The sequence below is a fragment of the Aptenodytes patagonicus genome, chromosome 2 (assembly GCF_965638725.1).
Source record: "Aptenodytes patagonicus chromosome 2, bAptPat1.pri.cur, whole genome shotgun sequence".
NCBI classification, from domain to species: Eukaryota; Metazoa; Chordata; class Aves; order Sphenisciformes; family Spheniscidae; genus Aptenodytes; species Aptenodytes patagonicus.
This window is the reverse complement of record NC_134950.1, coordinates 22,372,048-22,394,119: the sequence shown is the minus strand read 5'-3', so window position 1 is coordinate 22,394,119 and position 22,072 is coordinate 22,372,048. Positions and strand designations below refer to the sequence as shown.

Below are 22,072 nucleotides of genomic sequence, written 5' to 3'. Positions count from 1 at the left end.
ACCATGGACTTCCGGAGGGTGGACTTTGGCCTGTTCAGGACACTGGTTGAGAGAGTCCCTTGGGAGACAGTCCTGAAGGGCAAAGGGGTCCAGGAAGGCTGGACGTTCTTCAAGAAGGAAGTCTTAAAGGCGCGGGAGCAGGCTGTCCCTGTACGCCGTAAGAAGAACGGGCAGGGAAGACGACCGGCCTGGCTGAACGGGGAGCTCTTGCTGGGACTCAGGAAAGAAAGGAGAGTTTACCGCTTGTGGAAGAAGGGGCAGGCGACTCAAGAAGAGTACAGGGATCTCGTTAGGTCATGCAGAGAGGAAATGAGAAAGGCAAAAGCCCAGCTAGAACGCAATCTGGCCACTGTCATTAAAGACAACAAAAAAAGTTTTTACAAATATATTAATGACAAGAAGAGAGCCAAGGAGAATCTCCATCCTTTATTGGATGCGGGGGGAACATTGTCACCAAGGATGAGGAAAAGGCTGAGGTACTCAATGCCTTCTTTGCCTCAGTCTTTAACAGGCAGACCAGTTATCCTCAGGGTATTCAGCCCCCTGAGCTGGACGGCGAGCAGGATAAACCCCCCATAATCCAAGAGGAAGCAGTTAATGACCTGCTATGCCACCTGGACGCTCACAAGTCTATGGGGCCGGATGGGATGCACCCAAGAGTGCTGAGGGAGCTGGTGGAGGAGCTCGCCAAGCCGCTCTCCATCATTTATCAGCAGTCCTGGTTAACAGGGGAGGTCCTGGATGGCTGAAGGCTTGCCAATGTGACGCCCATCCACAAGAAGGGCCGGAAGGAGGATGCGGGGAACTACAGGCCTGTCAGCCTGACCTCGGTGCCGGGGAAGATTATGGATCGGTTCATCTTGAGGGTGCTCACAAGGCATGTGCGGGACAACCAGGGGATCAGGCCCAGCCAGCACGGGTTCATGAAAGGCAGGTCCTGCTTGACCAACCTGATCTCCTTCTATGACCAGGTGACCCGCCTAGTGGATGAGGGAAAGGCTGTGGATGTGGTCTACCTGGACTTCAGCAAGGCCTTTGACACTGTCTCCCACAGCATTCTCCTAGAGAAGCTGGCGGCTCATGGCTTAGACAGGTGTACTCTGCGCTGGGTAAAGAACTGGCTGGACAGCCGGGCCCAGAGAGTTGTGGTGAATGGAGTTAAATCCAGTTGGCGGCCGGTCACGAGCGGTGTTCCCCAGGGCTCAGTTTTGGGGCCGGTCTTGTTCAATATCCTTATCAATGATCTGGATGAGGGGATCGAGTGCACCCTCAGTAAGTTTGCAGACGACACCAAGTTGGGCGGGAGTGTTGATCTGCTCGAGGGTAGGAAGGCTCTGCAGAGGGACCTGGACAGGCTGGATCGATGGGCCCAGACCAATTGTATGAGGTTCAACAAGGCCAAGTGCCGGGTCCTGCACTTTGGCCACAACAACCCCATGCAGTGCTACAGGCTTGGGGAAGAGTGGCTGGAAAGCTGCTTGGCGGAAAAGGACCTGGGGGTGTTGGTCGACAGCCGGCTGAACATGAGCCGGCAGTGTGCCCAGGCGGCCAAGAAGGCCAATGGCATCCTGGCCTGTATCAGAACTAGTGTGGCCAGCAGGAGTAGGGAAGTGATTGTGCCCCTGTACTCGGCCCTGGTGAGGCCGCACCTCGAATACTGTGTTCAGTTTTGGGCCCCTCACTACAAGAAGGATGTTGAGGTGCTGGAGCGTGTCCAGAGAAGGGCAACGAGGCTGGTGAGGGGTCTGGAGAACAAGTCTTCTGAGGAGCGGCTGAGGGAACTGGGACTGTTTAGCCTGGAGAAAAGGAGGCTGAGGGGAGACCTCATCGCTCTCTACAACTACCTGAAAGGAGGTTGTAGCGAGGTGGGTGTCGGTGTCTTTTCCCAAGTAACTAGCGATAGGACGAGAGGAAATGGCCTCAAGTTGTGCCAGGGGAGGTTTAGATTGGACGTGAGGAAAAATGTCTTTACTGAAAGAGTGGTTAAACATTGGAACAGGCTGCCCAGGGAAGTGGTTGAGTCCCCATCCCTGGGGGTATTTAAAAGACGTGTAGATGAGGCGCTTAGGGCCATGGTTTAGTGGGCATGGTGGTGTTGGGTTGACGGTTGGACTCGATGATCTTAAGTATCTTTTCCAACCTTAATGATTCTATGATTCTATGTTGTCTGTATTTTCCAAAACACACACAGAAGTTCTCCTGTTTGTACATGGTGAATGGTTGCCTGTGTAATCTGATTGTTGACTAGTAATGCCTCTATTGCAACATACAGTCTCTGAAGCATATTGGTTTTAGGCAACACTCAAGAGAATAGAAAAAGACTATTCCCAAACATTTATCATATTTTATATTCATTGTTAGTTTGACAGCGGTTTTATGAATGGAAAGATTATTAGACTTCAAATTTTGTTAGTGGGTATTTTTGATACTCTCTGTGTTACATAATAAAAAACAAAGGTGTGTACACAAGTCCCTAAAGTTACTCTTTAATGGTATTGATTCTGGAAACTGCTGGAACTGCAGGCGGTTTGGAGAAGTGGAAAAATAACCTTTGTATAGGTTTATAAACTCTCTACTTGTTGTCCTTGTTTTGTTCCACACTTACCTCTGAAAAAAAAAATCACACTTTGCTTTCCCACAGCTCTGATGGTTTATTGTTTCCATGGTCCATTTATCCCTTGGAGCTGTTCGCAAAAAAGGGACTTTGAAAAAGTACCTTCTTGTAGACATGCTCAGTTGCTAAGTTAAAATATGACTGAGAATATGAGTAAGAAAATTCTTTCCTTCCTTTTCTAGATAATTCAACATAAAGTTCCCTAAGTTATATGGCACTAAGGAGTTAGCTGAAACCACATACAAAAATGTGTAATGACCTCAAGTCTAATGGCAATGTAAACATTTCTTCAAAACTGAATGCATAGTTAGAAGTGAAAATCAAATTATTTTAAAAAAGCTGAAAGACATAAATTTTTTTAATTTAATTTGAGATAATTTTAATTTCAAACACCAAGCCTTTAAAAATGTCAAATGTTGCTATCAAATCATACACTGATTTTTGTTGGCAGGGCAAAGTTACAGTTAAAATTTGTATCTGTTGCTGTATAATAAAAAATGGCAGAATTGTACTGTGTACCAGTAACTCAAAGTGGGAAATTAAGTGAATTTGTTACCTATATATTTACTATAGATGTACTAGTTTATTTTTGTCAAAATGCAAGGAGTTTTTTTGCAAGCACCCACACTCTTTCATGAAATAGCCTAAATTTGTAATGGAAAGAAATATCAATGCTTATGACCTAATACAGCCCCAAGTTCCATAAGATCTTCTATCTGTAATGGGATAATCTTGTAAACTTCAGTTTGACATGTTTTAATAAACTCTCTAAAGCAGACTTTTACCTCACTTCAGAAACTGAAACTAATCAAACTATAGAGAAAATGTTGGAAACAGCCAGATTTGACCTGAGAGTTTTATATTTAAGCTATCAATATAATTAGGTGAATTAGAAGAACAATGTGAGAATCTTAGCATAGTTCCAAAAACAAGACATCAGCCAAAACTATATGTGTATTACTTTCTGAAAGATGTATCAGCAGTTAACAACGAACACCAAGTCAGTGTAAGGAAATTGTACTCAGGGCCACAGCTCTAACCACCTACTATTTAGCAACTTTATCACTTTATCCTAGATGTGCTCTCCCTGAGGCATGAAATTGCTAATGGTGAATTTAGCATAGATATAGTAGGCCCGAGCATTCAGAGAATGCCTAACTCAGGTAGTCTTGTAGTGGAAATGTACTAGAAAAGTCCTAAAGTATAAATGTTTTTCTACTAGGCACTTAGAAGAAAACAAGAGAGAAAAAGCAAGTTAAATTTTGGGTCTGCTATCCCTTCATCAGGACTATTGCACAGTTTCCATTTTAAAGAACAAAAGTTATTATCTGCTGTGTTAAAGTAATGGGGTAGTCATAGCCATGATTATTTAAAGAAATACTCTCCATTATCTTTAAATCAGTGCAAAGATGGTATCTTGATATGCTGGAACTAGCATGACTATCACACCACTATTACTGAGAGATGATTTCATTAGCACATTTAAATACAGACTTTCCGTTGAACACTTTGTTTGTTTCATGCTGTTGAAAGAAGTTTTTTTTAAACATGTCTTAAAGTAAATGCCAAAATACGTGCGAAAAATTCTGGTTACTATTATCAAACCAGTGAAGAAGAAAATTCACTACCGTGAGTCTGCTGCATGTTAGATAAGATGCCATTTAATTAGCTGCTTCCGTTATTTAACACAAAATTAAATGTGGCCAAGAGCAATATAAATCCTACGTTTCTAAAAGTCATCTTACACTGGCAGTTGCTTTATCTATAAGTAGCAGGCTCCTAACCCGACATTGTTAATAGCTAGGTTCCAGGTTAGGTCAAACTAGGAAAAGAGTTTTTTGAGTCATTGCACCACAGTAAAAACCAGAAAACTTAACAGATTTTTTTTTTCACATTCTTTGTTAAATACACAGCTGAATAATATGTAATTAGGTAGTCATTTATTATTTAGTTAATATTTTACAGTACAATCATTTAAGTGTATATTACAGATACAAAGATATTGTAGAGTATAAAGGGTACCAGATGCTTTATGTGGAAATTCTGGCATAATATTTTCAATTTTTGGTTGTGTATGTCATATGAGTACATACCCAAATGTAGCTACATCTGTAAGGACTCATGATTCAGAACCTTTGAGCCGAATTAAAAAACAAACAAACAACAACAAAAAGTCATAGATACATTCCTCAGAATAACATGCACATACAAAATGTCCATGTTAAAAATAATGCAGTTCTGATAAAAGATTTCAGTTTTATGCCCTTTGGATCAAGGACTTAAGATACATTATGGGGAGCGCTGTGATAACGTGATACTGATTTTCTTGTTGAAAGTCATCTTGATTGAATATATGTCAGTTCACAAATTCTCTGCTGATAGTTGCCATTGTTTCACAGCTAAAGTCTTCAAACTGTCAATTGCAATCAGTTGGAATATTTCTAGGATTTCATCTATCCCAGGAGATAAGCAGGAATATCTATACAATTGGTGTGACAAAAAGCATCCATACCTTTATCGGTGGAAAAATGGTTGATGTTTATACGTAAAGAAAATTTGCTCTCCTTTAAAAAAACTAAACTATTAAATAAAACTATTCTCTTAATCTTTTCTATGAAATGTAGCAGGGGAAATGATATAACCAATGTTTTATTCTTGGATGGCATTTGCCATTTTCTAAAGGTTGGGAGCTTGACTTCACATTTTATTTATGTAGTTTTTAGGTGTGATTTCCCAGGTGTTTATGAAGCAACATGGAAAACATTCTACCACAGAGCACATTAACTTCTGCTTTGTTCAGATGAGCATCTAAACTTTTAGAACCATATCACTGGCCTCACTGTTTGGAAAAAGTAACTAGTTGTAGTAGTTGCTTACTATCGTTGGAATGAGTAAGCTGCTAATAGGAAGTACAGCACACCTTTTCCCTGAAGCCACACCATTTTATTAGTTCCAGCCTCCTCTTCCCTTCAGCAATTCTGCACTCAATCTTGCAGTCCTAACTTGATCCCAGGCCCAGTTTTTTACTTCATTCCTTCCCACAGTACTTGCCCTATATTTCGTATGCCAGCCCTCTCTCTTTTCCCTTCTACAACTTTCAATGACTCTTTTCCCCCTAAACTTCTGAATAATTGACCCAAAGAACCACCTATTTCTTACTCTGCAGTCTGATTAAACTAATTGCCATTTTTTCACATTGCTAGATTTTCCGAAAATTGTAACTTGAAAAGTTTGAGGGTATTTGGTTAAAGGCAAATTCATACCAGTAAAAAAAATTATTTTTTTTTTAGCAATCAATAATTTCATACTTGTCATACATTTAATTTGCTATTTCAATTGAAAAAGTGTAAAAGAGTGTTACTAAAAATGGAGGATAGTACTGTTGCCAATGATACAATGTATTACTTAAATTACAATCAGATAATACACTGGAAAAAGCTGACTATCAGAATAGATAAACAGTAATAGGATGATAGAAGTTTCTTGTGTCAACTGAGTTTGATTCATGCAGGCTCTTCACAGTGGAACAGAAAGTCTTGTTTTGCATTCAGAATTATTTATGGGTATTCCAATAAGCACAAGATTGTCAGGATGTAATAGTACTCTAGTACTTCAACCTTTCCACAGTAATACTTGGGAGTCAACTTCCCACTTGTTGTGGTTTAACCTGGCAGGCAGATAAACACCACACAGCCGTTCATTCACTCCCAGCCCCCCAGTGGGATGGGGGAGAGAATCAGGAAAAAAAAAGTAAAATTCATGGGTTGAGATAAAGACAGTTTAATGGGACAGAAAAGGAAGGGAAAATAATAATAATAATAATAATAATAATAATAATAATAATAGTAATAATAGTAATAATAATAAAAGAATATACAAAATAAGTGATGCACAATGCAATTGCTCACCACCAGCTGACCGATGCCCAGCCAGTCCCCGAGAAGCGGTCACCACCCCCCGGCTAACTCCCCCCAGTTTATATACTAAGCGCGACGTCATGTGGTATGGAGTAGCCCTTTGGCCAGTTGGGGTCAGCTGTCCTGGCTGTGCCCCTTCCCAGCTTCTTGCTGGCAGGGCATGAGAAGCTGAAAAGTCCTTGACTAGCGTAAGCACTACTTAGCAACAACTAAAACATCAGTGTGTTATCAACATTGTTCTCACCCTAAATCCAAAACACAGCACTGTACCAGCTACTAGGAAGGAAATTAACTCTATCCCAGCTGAAACCAGGACATCACTCTAATAGGGAAGCTGGAATGTTAATCCAATTGTGGGACCTGGTCACACAGAATGAACATTGAAAGGAATAGATTATCTTCTAATGCCTCGTCTTTACTATTGAATAAAATATCCCAAGCAGTAAAGACCAGGTTAAACTCCCCTTGTACAGTAGGAACAGAAAGGTGTGCCATGGATGGTTCAAGTGAGGTGCTCTGTGTATCTGTGCCTGTTTTCAAGTGTGCTTCTGAGACTGTTCTGGTATGTCAAGCCTGTTCCTGGATACTAAGTACTTCCAATTAGGCAATCTAATTGGTCACTGAATCACTGATCTCTGTTTTGTTACCCTCATGGTTCATTGAATTTTTATGAAGGTGTAAGGAAATGGACAAATATGTGAATGATATCAGAAAATTTTAAGTCATCATTTTCTGTTCGCTTTAAAAAAGGAAAGTTATCATGTTTGCCTATATGTCTGGAATCTTCTTGTCAGAATAGTGGAAATCTGTTTTCACCTGATGCAGGGGTGTATGGGGGGATGTATGCGTGTGTGTGTGTGTATTAATGATCATATTAGAAAACGTGTAGTGCTGCCTTATCAGACTAACTTCATTATTTTAATATAAGTGAAAAGAGTTGCTGCTGCAAATTTTCTGTTTATGCTATCTGTAACAAAATATGTAATATTTCAGAAATCTGTGAGGATGCAGACTAGTATTTTCATTTTGCCATACCATCATTTAATATACTTTTGCCATCGACTACTGTAATGTAGCAAGTAAGGGATGTGTGGTAAAAGGCTAGAAGTCTAAATGAAGGTTGCAAAAAAAAAAAAAAAAAGTATCTTGGACTTCTTTTGCCTTTTTAAAAATCTGCTATGTCTAAACCTTGTCTGTGTCTCCACACTTAATTGCTTATTAATACTAATGTAATATTTGTAAGAGTTTTGTGGTGTTACTTGCAGGGTTGCATCTAAATCATTTAAGGGCATATTCATGTAGATATAGCCTGGGAATGTCACCACGTAGTGGTGAGAATAAGCTGGTATGCAGTTGTTTGCCATCATCACATATATCATAGCTACTATGGGGTAGACTCCTACATTTTTATTTGATTGTTCTTCTTGTGGGTGTGCATATATTCTAAAGCAAATTTTAAGAACATGAAGGAATTATTTTTTAATGCTTCTTGGCAGCATGCTGACTGCCAGGCTGTTATGGGTAGACTGCTTTTGGTACTCAGGTCTGTGCATTAGTTTAAGAACCCTAATAATTTTTGCAGCCTGCAGTGTAGCCCTATGATTATTTTCTTAATTGTTAGTCCTTCTTAGGATCTCATCTTCAAATTTTCAGCGTACCGTGTCAAATTGGGCCCTGCTGAATTGTGTACGTCTCCTCATTCTTGTAACAAACTGCAAAGTTTAAATTGCATAATCAGGGTCTTAAGTTAGAAGCTTTTATAGTGGTGACTATGCTTTTGCATTTATTTGACAAGAAGTGAGCACAAAGATCTCTTGCACTATATATAATTAACTTAATATGCTTATAAGGAATATTTACATGTGGCTGATGATACATTTTATCCACAGTCAAAAGAGGCAAAGATGATAAGCGTAGGTAATATAGCTACCTGTAACAATGTGTTTGATTACTAGAAAATCATTAATTATGAGCAAATTAAGATATGAGAAATAAAAGTGGAGGATAAACATGAGGTTTACCATGTTTCTTGTGAAATCAGTTTACACTTCCAATGTGGATTTTTGTGATTAGACATTCCTTTAAAATACCGCAACTTCAGAGGAGCTGTAGACCAGGGACTCCTTTGCATTCTAATAATTCCTTGTAAACTGGAAGAAAAAAAACTATTTTCAAAACCATTTTTCCTGTACAGTGTGCATATATTTACACTAAAAGAGAAATAACATTCTATTTTTGATAATTGGAAAATATCTAGTGCTGTAACAAATATATTTAAAATATATAAATTTTAACATTTTCAAAATACAAACAAAATATAAATATCTTGGGTTTATTATTTTGAAATGCATTCATTTGGTTTTTGACATATTCTGTTACAGATGTTATATCTCTTCATTAATGATTTAAATAATAACAAGGCTTTCATCTAAATTAATCTTTTATCACAATAGGATAAATATTAGGAAAACTTACACTCAGAAATGGGAAAGCTCTGGAGCTAGCTATGTGGGGACAGATTTCCCAATGGTGGTAGCCTTTCAGACAAACTAGGTAAACCTCTGCCAAAGTTATTATTCATACTGAAGTTATCACTGCCTTCAAGCAATTAAACAGGCAATCTGACTTCTTGAGATTGCTTTCAGACAGACTTTTATACATTTTTTCCTCCTAACTGAAATAATATGGAGAATCTCAAATTACAGCTATCTGCTTCATCCATAGTCTCCTACTGGTTTCTAAGAATAAATGTGTGAATCATCTAGATGATTTTACCTTTAGAACTGTATATCAGATTTCTAATTTTGTTAATAATTTCAGTGCTCTATACAATGCTTTCATAGCTCCTGCATTCTCAGATTTTTATGTCTTCTGTTGTGTGATGTGTATCATTCCTTCTCCATCTTATTGTCTCATATTTGTATTTTTCTTTCTGCCATCTACTCAGTCATTATGTTACTTTACCTCGTTCCCGGTACACCCAGTCCACAGATCACCATTACAGAGATGCCAGGTATAAGTTTTCCTCTGTGTGACTCTGTGTGGATAATGCATGTACTTCTATGTACCTACACATCCACTTCTGTTTTTATTAGTCTGTGTATAGTGGTAGAAAACTTAGGAGTGTTGAGTTAATATCAGCATTAGCTTTCCTAGTATAGTGTGTAGACAAACACTGGGTAATTCTTCATATGTTTCACTTTTTAAAGATTTTTCACTGCCAATAGTCTATAATTGGTGGTCCATGAAGATGATGCTTTATTTACATGATTCTAACGTCTTTTAAAAAGTCAATAAAGAAAATTATTTAAATCAACAAACACAAATACCTGCTAATACAGAATGTCATACACATATGGCTGTGTTAAAGGTTACAACAGGTAAAACTGGAGTGTGATACCTTTCTCGTAGTCTCAGCTGCAGGCCAATATACCTTAATTTTTAAAATTAGTCCTGCAAAATTCACTGAAGTAGCAACCGAGTTTTGTTCCAGTGTTTTGTTCTGTTGCTGACATTGCTTGCTTTTCATGTTGCTTTGTCCTCATTTCATCTTTGTGTTGCTTTTCATTGTGTTCACCCTTTATGTTTTGGCAGCCAGGATCACACAATGTATCCTCTATTTTGTGAAGATGCAATCAGATTACTTCGCTCCCGTAAGATGTGCCGTACCTATTCTGAGGGTGCTTACTATGATCTTGAGAGGTATAATTATGTGGAGCATATTGTTAGCTCTGCCACTTATACTTTGGCAGTACTGTGTTTGGTTTCCAAACTGAGAATGTGATCTATGTTTTAAGTGATAAACACATACAATGAAGATGTTTTATAATACTCTGTGAGTATGTATGCGCCTAAAACTGACTACTCAAGACTATGGGTAAATCCCAAGAGAAGCTGAATAGCTGTATAGAAGTCAGTTTCATAAATTATGTGGGTATTATATGTAAGTGTCTTTGTATAACCCTCATTTTTGCTGGAATTTTGCAAGGTGCTTATAGTACTTATTAATCTATGAAATAATGAGGAAAAGCCTATCTACTTCAAAGTACACAGAAATAGAGTCTTTCTGAAATCTCATACTTTGCTTAACTGAAAAATAGAGTGAAAAGTAAAAGTATAAGCTTATGTTATAGATATTTATATAGTGCTTATTCTGTAATTTATGAGTACTTGTATATATTCACAATACCTGTGTGTGATTACAGAACATCAGAGTTCCTACTTATATATGAAATATATGGCAGAGAGAAGTTGACCCCATAATAATTTCTATGAAATAATTATACTTGAAATACAGTTGCTTTTAAAAGATGTAATAAGACATGCTGGTGTAGTACTGTGATTATGATATTTTCAGAAATATTTCAAAAGAGGAAAAAGTCTACATGGTTGTGTGTGAATAGAAATAAGGATATAAATCTGATAAACTGAGCCAATAAAAAGGAAGTGGTGGCTTCAGATCTCAGATAGCAGATATAATGGTTGATATGGCTATTGCTTTACAAGAGGGGCCATGTAAAATTTTCCATAGCAAGAACTGAAGAACTCATCATATATTAACTTCATGGCTGCCCTCTGGATATGAGTTCCTCTGAGAAGTTCGTTAAGGTTTTCTCTGGATTCAGATCATATATAACCATATTTTTAGTAAGTGTAAAACTATTTTTGGATGCAGAAACAAAATAGAATCTGAAACTTTTATAGTATCATAGAAGTATTCCTTCCAAAGAAATACTGCTTTTTAAAAATTCTCCAAAGCTATCGTATAATAGACATTATAACCCTTAGAACTCAGTTAAACATTTGTTTTGAAATGATGCTGTTTCACATAAAACGTAATATAAAGAAAGTGTGTCAATAGTTCAGTCTGCATGTAGAAACTTTAATAAGGAGAGGGATTTTTGGTTTGTTTTCTGAAAATATGTGATGAAATGTGCTCATACGTATGCTATTTCAATAGTTAATTTTTATATACTGCTTTTTGTCTTAGTTATATACTCACATTTGCATTAGTTTATCTGAACCTGTTTCAGATTGCCGGTTGTATTTGTGACTGTTCAGATATTGCTGAAAGTTGGAGCTATTATCAAGTTGTCTTAGTTTGAGGATCTTGACTTGCAAATCTTAATCTTTGTTTCTACAGAAAGTAATTTCTCAAAAATACAGTCAATGAAAATAAAGGGCAAAAATGACAGTACTGCATAAAGATGAAAAAGCTGGGATTTAAGCAGTGAGATGGAGTAAATCTTTTCCAGGGCTTTATTGAAGAGAATGCTATTAAAGTTAATTCCTTCTGGGGTCAGAAAGGAAAATCTGACATGAAGTGTAATATCTCTAGCTCTCTGTTAGAACAGTATCTTGAGATTCCTTGGGCCTAGGAGCTGATGCTGGATTCTCTGATCCTCTTGAATCCAGGCTGCCTGTGGGTAACGTTAGTGTTCAAGTTACTTGAGTCATCTTACCACATATGAACTGCTCTGAGTACCTCATGGCCACTATCGTTTTCTTAGTTTTTCATCCTTTTTGTCTTTCCATATTCTGACAACAGTTCTCTAGGTATTTAAGGACCATTTAAAGCATAATCTTTATCCAGTTCCTCCTTATCCATTGAAAAACACTAAGTAATTTCCTCTTCCTTATTTTATTTATTGGAAATATATGAAAAATTACTTTTTAAACAATATTCCTCATTTATCTTTACACTTTTTCCCAGTTTAATGCTTACTTTAAATTACATTATTTTTGTAGGTCAAGGTATTAGTCCTGTGTTCTGAGTTCCATTGGCTTCATCAATGTCATGTTGATCTCAAGCAACCACCTCTCTTCCTGTCTTTTACTTTCACTTTATTAAGCATCTGAAATAACTTTCCAGTTTTCACTATTCATCAAAATAGCAAACATTGTTCTGACAGTCCAGCATTCAGGGAGGAGTCTCTCATCTGGGACAGAGAGTTTTGTATCTTATGTCACTGTGAATCCACCAGTGTGGGTGTCCTGCAGGCAAATATGTCATACAGATACATCAGTCAAAATTACTTGCCTTCTTTGTCATTCATGGCTTCTTTCATTGCTTATCTTATAGTCATTCACAGCCAGCCCCTTAACTCTTGTGGTGTCTTCTAGCAGGTTTGGGGTTTTTTTTCCTCACAGAGTGACTACTTCGTTCTCTTTCATCTTTTCTCTGCTGAAGTTTGTTCCAGTTACTGTTTATCAGATTTGATAGTCTTTAGTTCGTTAGTTCTAGGACACATTTACATTATCAAAACCCTTAATTTCTGAGTTCATTCTTAGGCTACAGCACTCATCATTTTGTCTTCATGATAGTTCTCCCCTTTCAAAGAAATCCAACTGTTCCCTCCCAAAAGAAACAGAGGCGGCATTGACAAGATACTTACTCCAGCATATGCCTAAGAAAGACAATAGGCACGCATGCAGCTTCAGTGATTTCAGTGCCCTTTGGACCCAGGCCTTCCTCAAGAATGCCCTGCTGCTCAGTACCCCACTCCAATTTTCCTTGACTCTTTAATGTGATCGTCAGCATGGTAGCACTAGCTGGTACCAGTTCACACTGCTGCAGCTACTCAGATGAAACATATATAAGACATCATGGCTGGACTTGTAGAGCTTTACTTACACTTTTATTTATATCCCCCAATTCACAGTCCTATAGAGTTATACAGGCTAGTTCATAATTTGGCAGTCACCCATTTAAATTGGCTGACATACACATAATCTCAATGACATAGTAATGTTCTCAAGATTTTTATCCCAATTGTTTTTAAAATTAAAATATTAGCAGTTCTCCCAAATAAAAATCTGCTGAAAACCTCACTGTATGAAATTCTTTCTTAACTTACCTGTCTCAGAGCTCAGCTTAGTCACTGAGAACACCACACTCTGTGCTATTTTCATTTTTTTCACTTAGCCTTTGAGGTTAGTATTTGGAAGTCAATAAAAGCTGTTTTGTGCACATTTTGTGCAGGATGTGAGGTTTATTTCAGGCAGAATTTCTGTTGCTTCACTTAAGGAAACAAAATTTTGCCTCCATTTTGTTTTCTGACTTCCGTTTTACCAGTCATATCCTATTTTTGGTGAAATTTCTCAGTTGCTCAAATACTATTTTCCTATTGATGTAACTTCTCACTCCTATGAAATATGTGTGCATTGATCAAATGTTCCCAATATGTTGTTAATTATTTCTGAATAGAATTTGAAAGTAGAAGTTTAAAATGACATATATATGAAAATATACATTCAGAATATACTGCTGAACTGTAGATAAATGTGCTCTATGTTCATCACTATCTTAATAATACAGTGAAGGAAAACATCATGAAATAAGCACCCTTTAAAATGTCTGAAATATCTGTGCTGTTTATTCCATATTCAGGAGGAGTAGGCAGGAGAGAAGAGTGCCTAATTCATATTATGATGACACAACCTATATTCCTGAAAGGTATTTTAATTTATATAATAAAAATAGATAAAGTTGAGTAATACATTTTTTCTGAAGTGTAGTCTAAAATTTTTAATTGGCCTAGACTAATGATAGTTAAATTTACAGTGCACTTTATGCAGTATTTCTCTAAACACAGAACAACTAATCTCCATAGTTTTAAGTACCTCATTTTCTTTTAGCCCTCCATTAACTTGACTTTGGATTTTATTTTAGGCATAGTTCTCAACTTGAAAATTTTTTTATTCATTAGATGTGGGAGGAAAACTGAATAGTACAGAGGAGCTAGGTACAACTGAAGGTTTTTTCCCCACTTAACTGCATCATATTTCTAAAGGCTAACCTTATCAGTCACTAGGAGTGATTATAGGACAATTTAGAATCCTCAATTTCATTCTTTTAATAACCTGAGTCACCGAAGGTCCTCAGCTTTTGGCATGTTACTGCCCATATTGATTTAAAAAAGGACTAACTGAATGCCTTCAAACTGATTTTGTGTGCTTGTTGTGCTAGGACTGAAAGTACTATTGTTCTTCCTAAATTTTGATATGCATATAGTGTATCACAATGGACATAATATAACTAAAATCTGATGTGTGATCTGAAAACTTTTGGAGTGTCTCTGGAAATAGTTATTTGATAACAGCATTTCATGTTTAAAGAGCTAGGCAAAGTCCAAAAAGAAGGAAATCTGATGAAAGAAGCAAGTTGGTGTTCCTCTCCCTTTGTACAATTAGATCTTTTCTATTTCTCTGTTCATTTTTAAGTCAGTGTCTGATTTTTGTCCACAGTATGGGAGCAGGTAAAGCAGGGATTGTTTTCTAACTAATAGCAAGAAATTTTGTTTTTATTTGATTGCTATGAATAAATACAGTCATATTTAACAAAAAATAAAGTGCACTGCAATTTAAAAACCATGCTTATGTATTTATGGTGTCTATAATGTAGTACTTTTACAGAAGAATCTTACTTAAAATACTGGCTAATGAGAAACTGGCTTCAGTTTTAAGGATACGGGTGATCAGGGAGAGTGTAAAAATATACCTGTCATTCTCCAGCTGTATTCTAATTTAGATTGAACTAAATCTAAATCTAATCTAAAACTAAATTAGATTAAACTAAAGTAACTTTCATCCAGTCATTGATCTGGCTACAAACCACGCAAAAAAAAATGCCATTCCCCATACCATCCAATCTGATAAAGAAACAAGAGCAGCTGAGTGACATTCACATATACTGCACTCCATACCGTCTTCCCTCAACATAATGACCAGGAGGTGTGGGGTTATTTAGTTTGTAAACATATTGCAAAACCTCAGATTCTGAAATCTGAGAAGTTTGGAAAAAAATGGAGTCAAGCAAAAAACACTGCTGTGATTCCCAGGAACAGATTCATGAAGACCCTTGGATAAGTGTATTCAAGCCACCAAAAAGTTCAACCTTCAGACTTTGGCTAGGATTTTCAGTACAGACAAAGGAAGATTTATATCCAAGTTGATAATAAGGTGATCCCTTGATCTTTTCTGAAAATCCCTGCCTTGCTTCTCACTCACTGTCATGTGGAAGTCATTGAACAGTGGGACTACTGCAGTTCCAAGGCTTTACCCAAGCAAGATCCTGAATATATGGAACTCCAGAGATCCAGCTGAAACTCCTTAACCAAATGTTGGATGATTTGTATCTAGTCTTACGATGCTGGAGTAATGGCACTTAAACAGTTTATCCCCTGCTTTCTGAAAGGAAAGCAGTTTTTTTGTCCTGTTATTTCTTTTCTCAATGGTTCTACTTAAGATAAAATATTTCTACATGTGTTTTATGTTGTCTTCAACTGATTTGCTGAAATGATACTGCAAACGTTTAGGTAGCCCATGTTCAGTACCTGGAAGAATAATAGAGTTATAAAATTTAATTAGCTTTCATTTGATCTGAGTGAAGTGAGTTTTCTTCTGCTTCTTAAATACTGAAAAAACCAACAACCCTATCAAATATAAAAAATAATAAATTTGAAAAAGTTAGATATTTGAAGTTAAAAGCAGTATTTTAAACTATTGCTACATAGAATGTTATTTTTGTTAATGTTATATCCCCGCAGTTTTTAATTATTCCACAAACTCAATAGCCATTGAAAACATGAAGACTTTTGTGTAAGAAAAGATAAGGGATCGGTTAGTCCTTATGGAACTGAAATTCATGGCTAAACTGCTGAAAAGAATAAAGGTGAAATATATTAAGAATAATATCAGGAAAAAGTAAACATAATTTGCTTTGTTTTTAATTAAAAAAAATATGGTTTTCTTCATACCTGTGAGAAAACAGGAAATGTACAAAATGATTTGGAAACGTTTGGAAAGCTTCCCATTTTATTGAGAAGTGTCATATGAATTAGAGTGTTATTAATAATACATATGTTTCTTTATAACATTTCTTTATTTTAACTGCATTGTAAAGGTGGTACAATGGTGCAAGTTCATGGGCAGATCATGTAGTCAATGGTTCAGCTGAAAATTATGGGTAAGTAAAGAGTGTAGCGTTACAGATATAGCTAAAATGTATTTCTAATCTTTAAGAGTTCATTTATAATTGTACCAAAGTTATTCCTAATAAGTATCTTTTTTTTGATTTCTCTCTTTCTTGACTCAGGACTAAGGCACATTTATGTGCTAATCTTTTTTTCCAAGATTAAGCTGTTTTATTCAGTTACAAATAGAAAAAGAACATTAATTATGTTTGAACTATTTTTAAAACAAGTTCTCACTGTTCACGGCCGCTATAATGAAAAAGGGCTTTTTGACTGATAATACCTGCCTACATTGACAGTGTTGGGGAATGTGTCTTTGAGACCTAATACTTTTTAGTTTTAGAAATAATCCCAGTTCTAACTGTCTAACCTACCTTCCTGTGTGATTGATGCATAACTCATGCAAAATGCTGTGTACCTTATAATCTTCAGTTCTTCCCAGCTGCACTTGGGTCCTAATCAAGGGAGCGCACAATTTTTCCTTGCTATTAGTTCTTTGACTTTACTGCTTCTCCCTCATTTTCTTATTGCTCTTGCAACATTTTTCTTCTTTATTTTTACTTACTTCCTTTGTGAATGTGCACAGAGCTTGCTTCTTTCTGCCCTTCCGTATCTTGTAAGTAGGAGCTGGACTATGCTGGTGGCATATTTTGGCTGACTAAAACAAACAAACAAAATGCTGGTAAATCCTGAAGTTCTTAAGTGAAACTCCCACAGAGTTACTGGGAACTTTTCCTTGATGAAGACTAAGACTTACAAAACTGTATCTCAAAAATATTTGTTGTGAAATTATACAAAATAACACTATACATTGGTGTCTCAAATGTTATAATTATGTGCATACAAATACTTAATAACGTAAATTGTGCATGAATATTGAGTTAATTACTTATTAGTAAATTAATTACTGACCATACTTTGAATTTTGTGTTTCTGTTTATTCTTTTGTGGTGATACAAGTCAATGTATCTCTCTGGAGAAATAGTTATGTATAATATATATGAGATATATATAAAAGGGATTAGTCACAGTTCACCCGCAGTCCTAAGGCTATTTAGTTAAAATTGTGATTCATATTTGTCCTGTATATGTTGACTAAAACAGGAATTCTGTTTAAGGAATTCAGAGACTGAAGGAGAACATAAGTGACTTTGTCAACTTGAAAGTAAAAAAATCTGGTAAACTCCAAAATTAATCCTTCAATATTTTAATGCAAGTTTCTCTCTTCTCTAGAGAGGAGAGGTTTGTAAGGGTTTTTTGGCTCAACATTAGTGCAGCCACAGAGACTTACTTGAAACCATATTTCTTCCCTAGATTTTTGAACCATAATGCCACTGTTTGCTGACTTTTCAATTTTAAGTGTTTGAAGTATACTCTTAATTTGTGCTTACGGCAAGGGCCATGCTTATTAGTTCTTCCTGGGAAAGTGCACAAGCATACTGAAAATGCATTTGAAGAAGGCTGGAAAGTGCTTAGTGTAAACAAAGCTTTTGTGTTTGCTTTTGATAGTCACATTAAATATTTCTGGTTTACTTCACTTGTCTTAGATTTATTGCTGTATAGATGCTAACATAGGTAAATATCAGGGGAAAAAAAAACAGATTTGTAACTTGAAAAAGAAACTTATTTGTTAGTACTCTCTGTCCCCACTTAAATTTAGCTCCAAAAAGCTGTGGAAAAAGAAATAAAAGATAAGAACATTTGTTGTGAACCAATATGGCTTTTCGGTAGACCATAAGGCATAGAACATACTTTAATAGAACGAAGACTACTGAAATGGATCAGATTCTGTTAAGATCAATGGATTTACAGAATGCCTTTAGCAGGAACAGTATGCTGTTTTGCTCATTCGCAATTTAAGAGCTTAAAAGATAATAAAGTCTTACATAACTACTTATCTTGGAATGGTGTGATTGAAATCCTGTCCTCACCAAGTGACAGAACTCTTGTTGACTTCAGTGAGTTCAGAATTACAGGTCTGTTGCCAAAAGTTAAGACAGATAAACACGTATTTGCAGTATTAAGCCCTGTTTGTGATAATTTACTAATGTCTGCCATATTATTGGTCTTTTAAAATGTTACTGGGAAAAAAGAGGCCAAGTAAATACAGTGTGCCATGTACAAATAAAGTTATATTTAAGATCTGAGGAAAAAAAATCCCACAAAACCCACCAAGAACCAAGTACTTTACAAATTTTGCATTTAGTACTGCACTGTACAAAGGCATATTTAGGTACATGCTTAATTTTAAGCCTAAAACTAATGTATTTGATTAGTCTATAGTCTAAGTGCTCTGCTGAACTGCATTTGAGTATTCAAGCCCTGCTAGGAAATGCTTCTTTCTCATTGCATCTCTTCTCAGGCTTCTCTGTGCATTGTCTTATATACCACTTACTCTTCAGTCATGAAATACATGTTCATTAAAACCCTTGAATGTTCCTGTCATTGCTCATACATTATGATACAACATTCAAGTTGAGCAGGTGAAATATTGTGTTCTGAAATGAGAAAAAATGTGTAAAAAAGTTATAATATAAAGCTGAAACTTATACTTTGGAATATTTCTAATATTTTTATTAAAATTTAGATTATTATCTTGGAGAGAATTGCAGCAGTATATTCAGTTATAAAATTGAGCTGAGGGATGGGAGGGAGAGGATTTCAGCTCTCTGAGAATTTTGAGTTCCCAGCTTTTGAATGCTAATCAGTTTTATCATGATCTTCAGTGAGTTATCTCATGAAGATAGACATATGTGTTCCTGCAGTGTGATTCTTTAATATGTGTCAATTGAGGGTCTATGTTAAAGATGCTGGGAGCTGGAAGTAGTTGGCAAAATACAAGGTGCTATAAAAGGCAACTGGCTATATAAATGAAAATGTATGTTACAAGTACCAGAAACAATAATGTAAAACCAAACACTTAACATATTACATTATAGCAAAAAACTGCCTAAGTCTCTCAGACATTTAAATTAGTAGTGAAGGAATACCTCCAAACATTTCATATTGTAGGCACAGAATAAAAATATGAATGAATGTTAATATGATAAAGTTAGTGCAAGCTGAATAAATTGGTAAAGACATAAGACAACATATATGTTGCTTGCATTCATTGATTCACCTCTGTCCAAGGAAATGGTAGCCTGCGAGGTTCATTTTTTGAGAAATTACCTTTGAGCAAAATACTGGAAACTGATTCTTAAATTAGTTGAAGTTAACCAGTTAAGTGAAATTAGTATTATTAGCTTATTTGTTGTGTTTGCTTTCATTTAAATGCAGTTACAAATAGTGGTAACTGGAAGTTAAGAAGCCTCTTTCTCAAAAGCATTCCCCACTTCCTTTTGTTTAATGTTGAGATTTTCTATGAAGAAGAAATTGCTTACATATTTTTACTATTTTTCCTTCAAATGTACAAGTTGCTTTTCTATTCCTCCAAAATACACAAAATTAATTGGGTCTGATTTTACAGATAAAGAGGGTATGAAATATTTCAGCACATCATTTCAGTCTTAATTGTTCCAGGATTGACACTACTTATTGGTTTTATTGATACTTAGTTGTAATAGCTAGCATAAACCTCTGACTGCATCCATTGAATCATAAACTAATTTGGGTTGGAAAGAACCTTGAAAAAACTATCTGGTCTAACTCCCTACTTAAAGCAGGGCTTTGCTATTCCTCAGTAAATCTATCACTGATGAAACATATTTTGGAGAGTAAATCTCTATAGATATAGCTACATGTGCTTTCTTTAAGCATTTTTATAATTGTACCATGCCATCATGTGTTAGCATGATTAGATATGTCTACAACAGAATCACCAAAGTGACTGCAATGCCATGTAAACAAGCTGTAAGCAACTGAGTTTCTGTAGCTGTAGCAGTCTGTGCATAGCAGCGTGGAGCACAATGTGCCTGGGATTGCAGCTGAGTTCTCTGCTTTGTCTGCTTAGCTGAGTTAGCTAGTAGAAAAGTAGTACACATACTGGCATGTTACAGTTTAGTCATGCCTGTGACTGTCATGTAGATATACCTGTAGTTATCACATACACCACAGTGTAATGTGCATGTGAATAGATCATATGAGTGCGTGCATGTATGTGTATAGATGTATATATACCACATATATATAAAGCATGATAGAATATTACTGCAGCAGAAATGTCTTGCTTTGCTTCCTATTTCTGTTTATTTTGCAAGAGTACCTAAAGGCATTACGTTCCTGGCTTTTCAAAACTATAGCAGCACATGAATTTTTATTAAGTTTCTTTATAGGTATAGATAAGTGATTTGGTGAGATATCCAGTCACCAGTTTGTCTAGATATTTGGCAGTATACTGCTCCTTCCCATTTTCCCATTTTCCATTACAATACTTATGACTCAAATTTAAGTTTTCTTGGTACTAGAAATCTCAGTTGTTTGTAGACATGCTTGTCTATGTTATGCTAACAGAGGATCTTGTGTCTGTGACTAAACAGCAAAGTTCCTATAGCTAGTAGAAGAGTAACATGTCCAAGGATTGAAATCCAGCAGCCATCCACAGACACTGACAGGTATTACCATTGTATATTAGCTGGAGTTTGAAATGATGATAATTAGAAAATGTATCACTGTATTTTTCTTGTTCTGTGCTCAGTGTTACTAGATGAAAAAAGATGCACTAGGAGCTGAATTGTAGTGTACTGTAATCCTACAGCAATTCTATTTTTATTTCTTCAGTTTTTTGTTACAAGAACAACCTAGTACTAAAATTGTGATTGGCATGATCTCATAGCTTGCTTTTTTAGTCTTGCACACAATAAAAGAATTTAACATGGGCTTTCAAATAAACTGCTTTCAGTTATTTTGGGGAAAAAATAACTTTTATTTTTGCTGTAAGCTGTTATAATTGCTTACTGTTGAAAAATGTTCATCTTTTATAAGGCTTTCTCTATACATAAGTTTAGATCAAAGAATGTATTCATTTGTTGAAAATTCTCCTTTTTATCTGTTAAGAAAAGTAACAAATCTGAAAAATTAAAAATTAGAAATGGTTATTTTCTGCATTGGGAAACGAGTTAGCTTTTGAAATTTCCAGAATATGAATATAGAACAATGCAGATAAATCAGTAGTTAAAACAAAATGTTGTAGTACCTTTGGTTAGATACTGTAGTTACTAGAATTTACAGTGGTGCCTAAATAGTATGGGATTCTAATTCTAATTTTTGATTGGTTTGGAATATAAAATTAGATTGTGAATACTCACAGAGCTTTCTGCATGGTGGCTTACAGAGAGCTCAAACAGTTTCAGAGTGATAGGTGTGCTTGGTTAAGAAGCAAACACTTACTGCTGTACTCTTTCCTCAGTGTAGGGGAGAGTTATGCCCACAAGTCTTGCAGACTTTGACAGGGGGGGAATAGGCCACCTACCATGCATGTTTTCCTTAACAAAGGTAGAAAGATGCTACAATAGGCAATACTAAATGGAGGAGGTCACTATTTGATATTTCATTAACTGTGTTTTTTATAATGAAAAGTCTGTTAGCAAAGATAAACAGCTCTAGCATACATTAAATTATTATATGGA

General features: G+C 36.0%; 1 protein-coding gene across 41 annotated transcripts in view; it reads left to right on the top strand.

The window, feature by feature from the left end:
• Positions 1 to 22,072, top strand: part of RIMS2 (regulating synaptic membrane exocytosis 2) — a 515,547-nt gene that overhangs the window by 341,484 nt on the left and 151,991 nt on the right. The window contains exons 21-22 of one of the 41 annotated variants that reach the window (XM_076329287.1): positions 13,922 to 13,987; positions 16,436 to 16,498. The exons of the other annotated variants lie outside the window; for them this stretch is intronic. Coding sequence (XP_076185402.1) covers positions 13,922 to 13,987; positions 16,436 to 16,498 — 129 coding nt within the window. The remainder of the gene's footprint in view (positions 1 to 13,921; positions 13,988 to 16,435; positions 16,499 to 22,072) is intronic. 41 annotated transcript variants of the gene reach the window in all.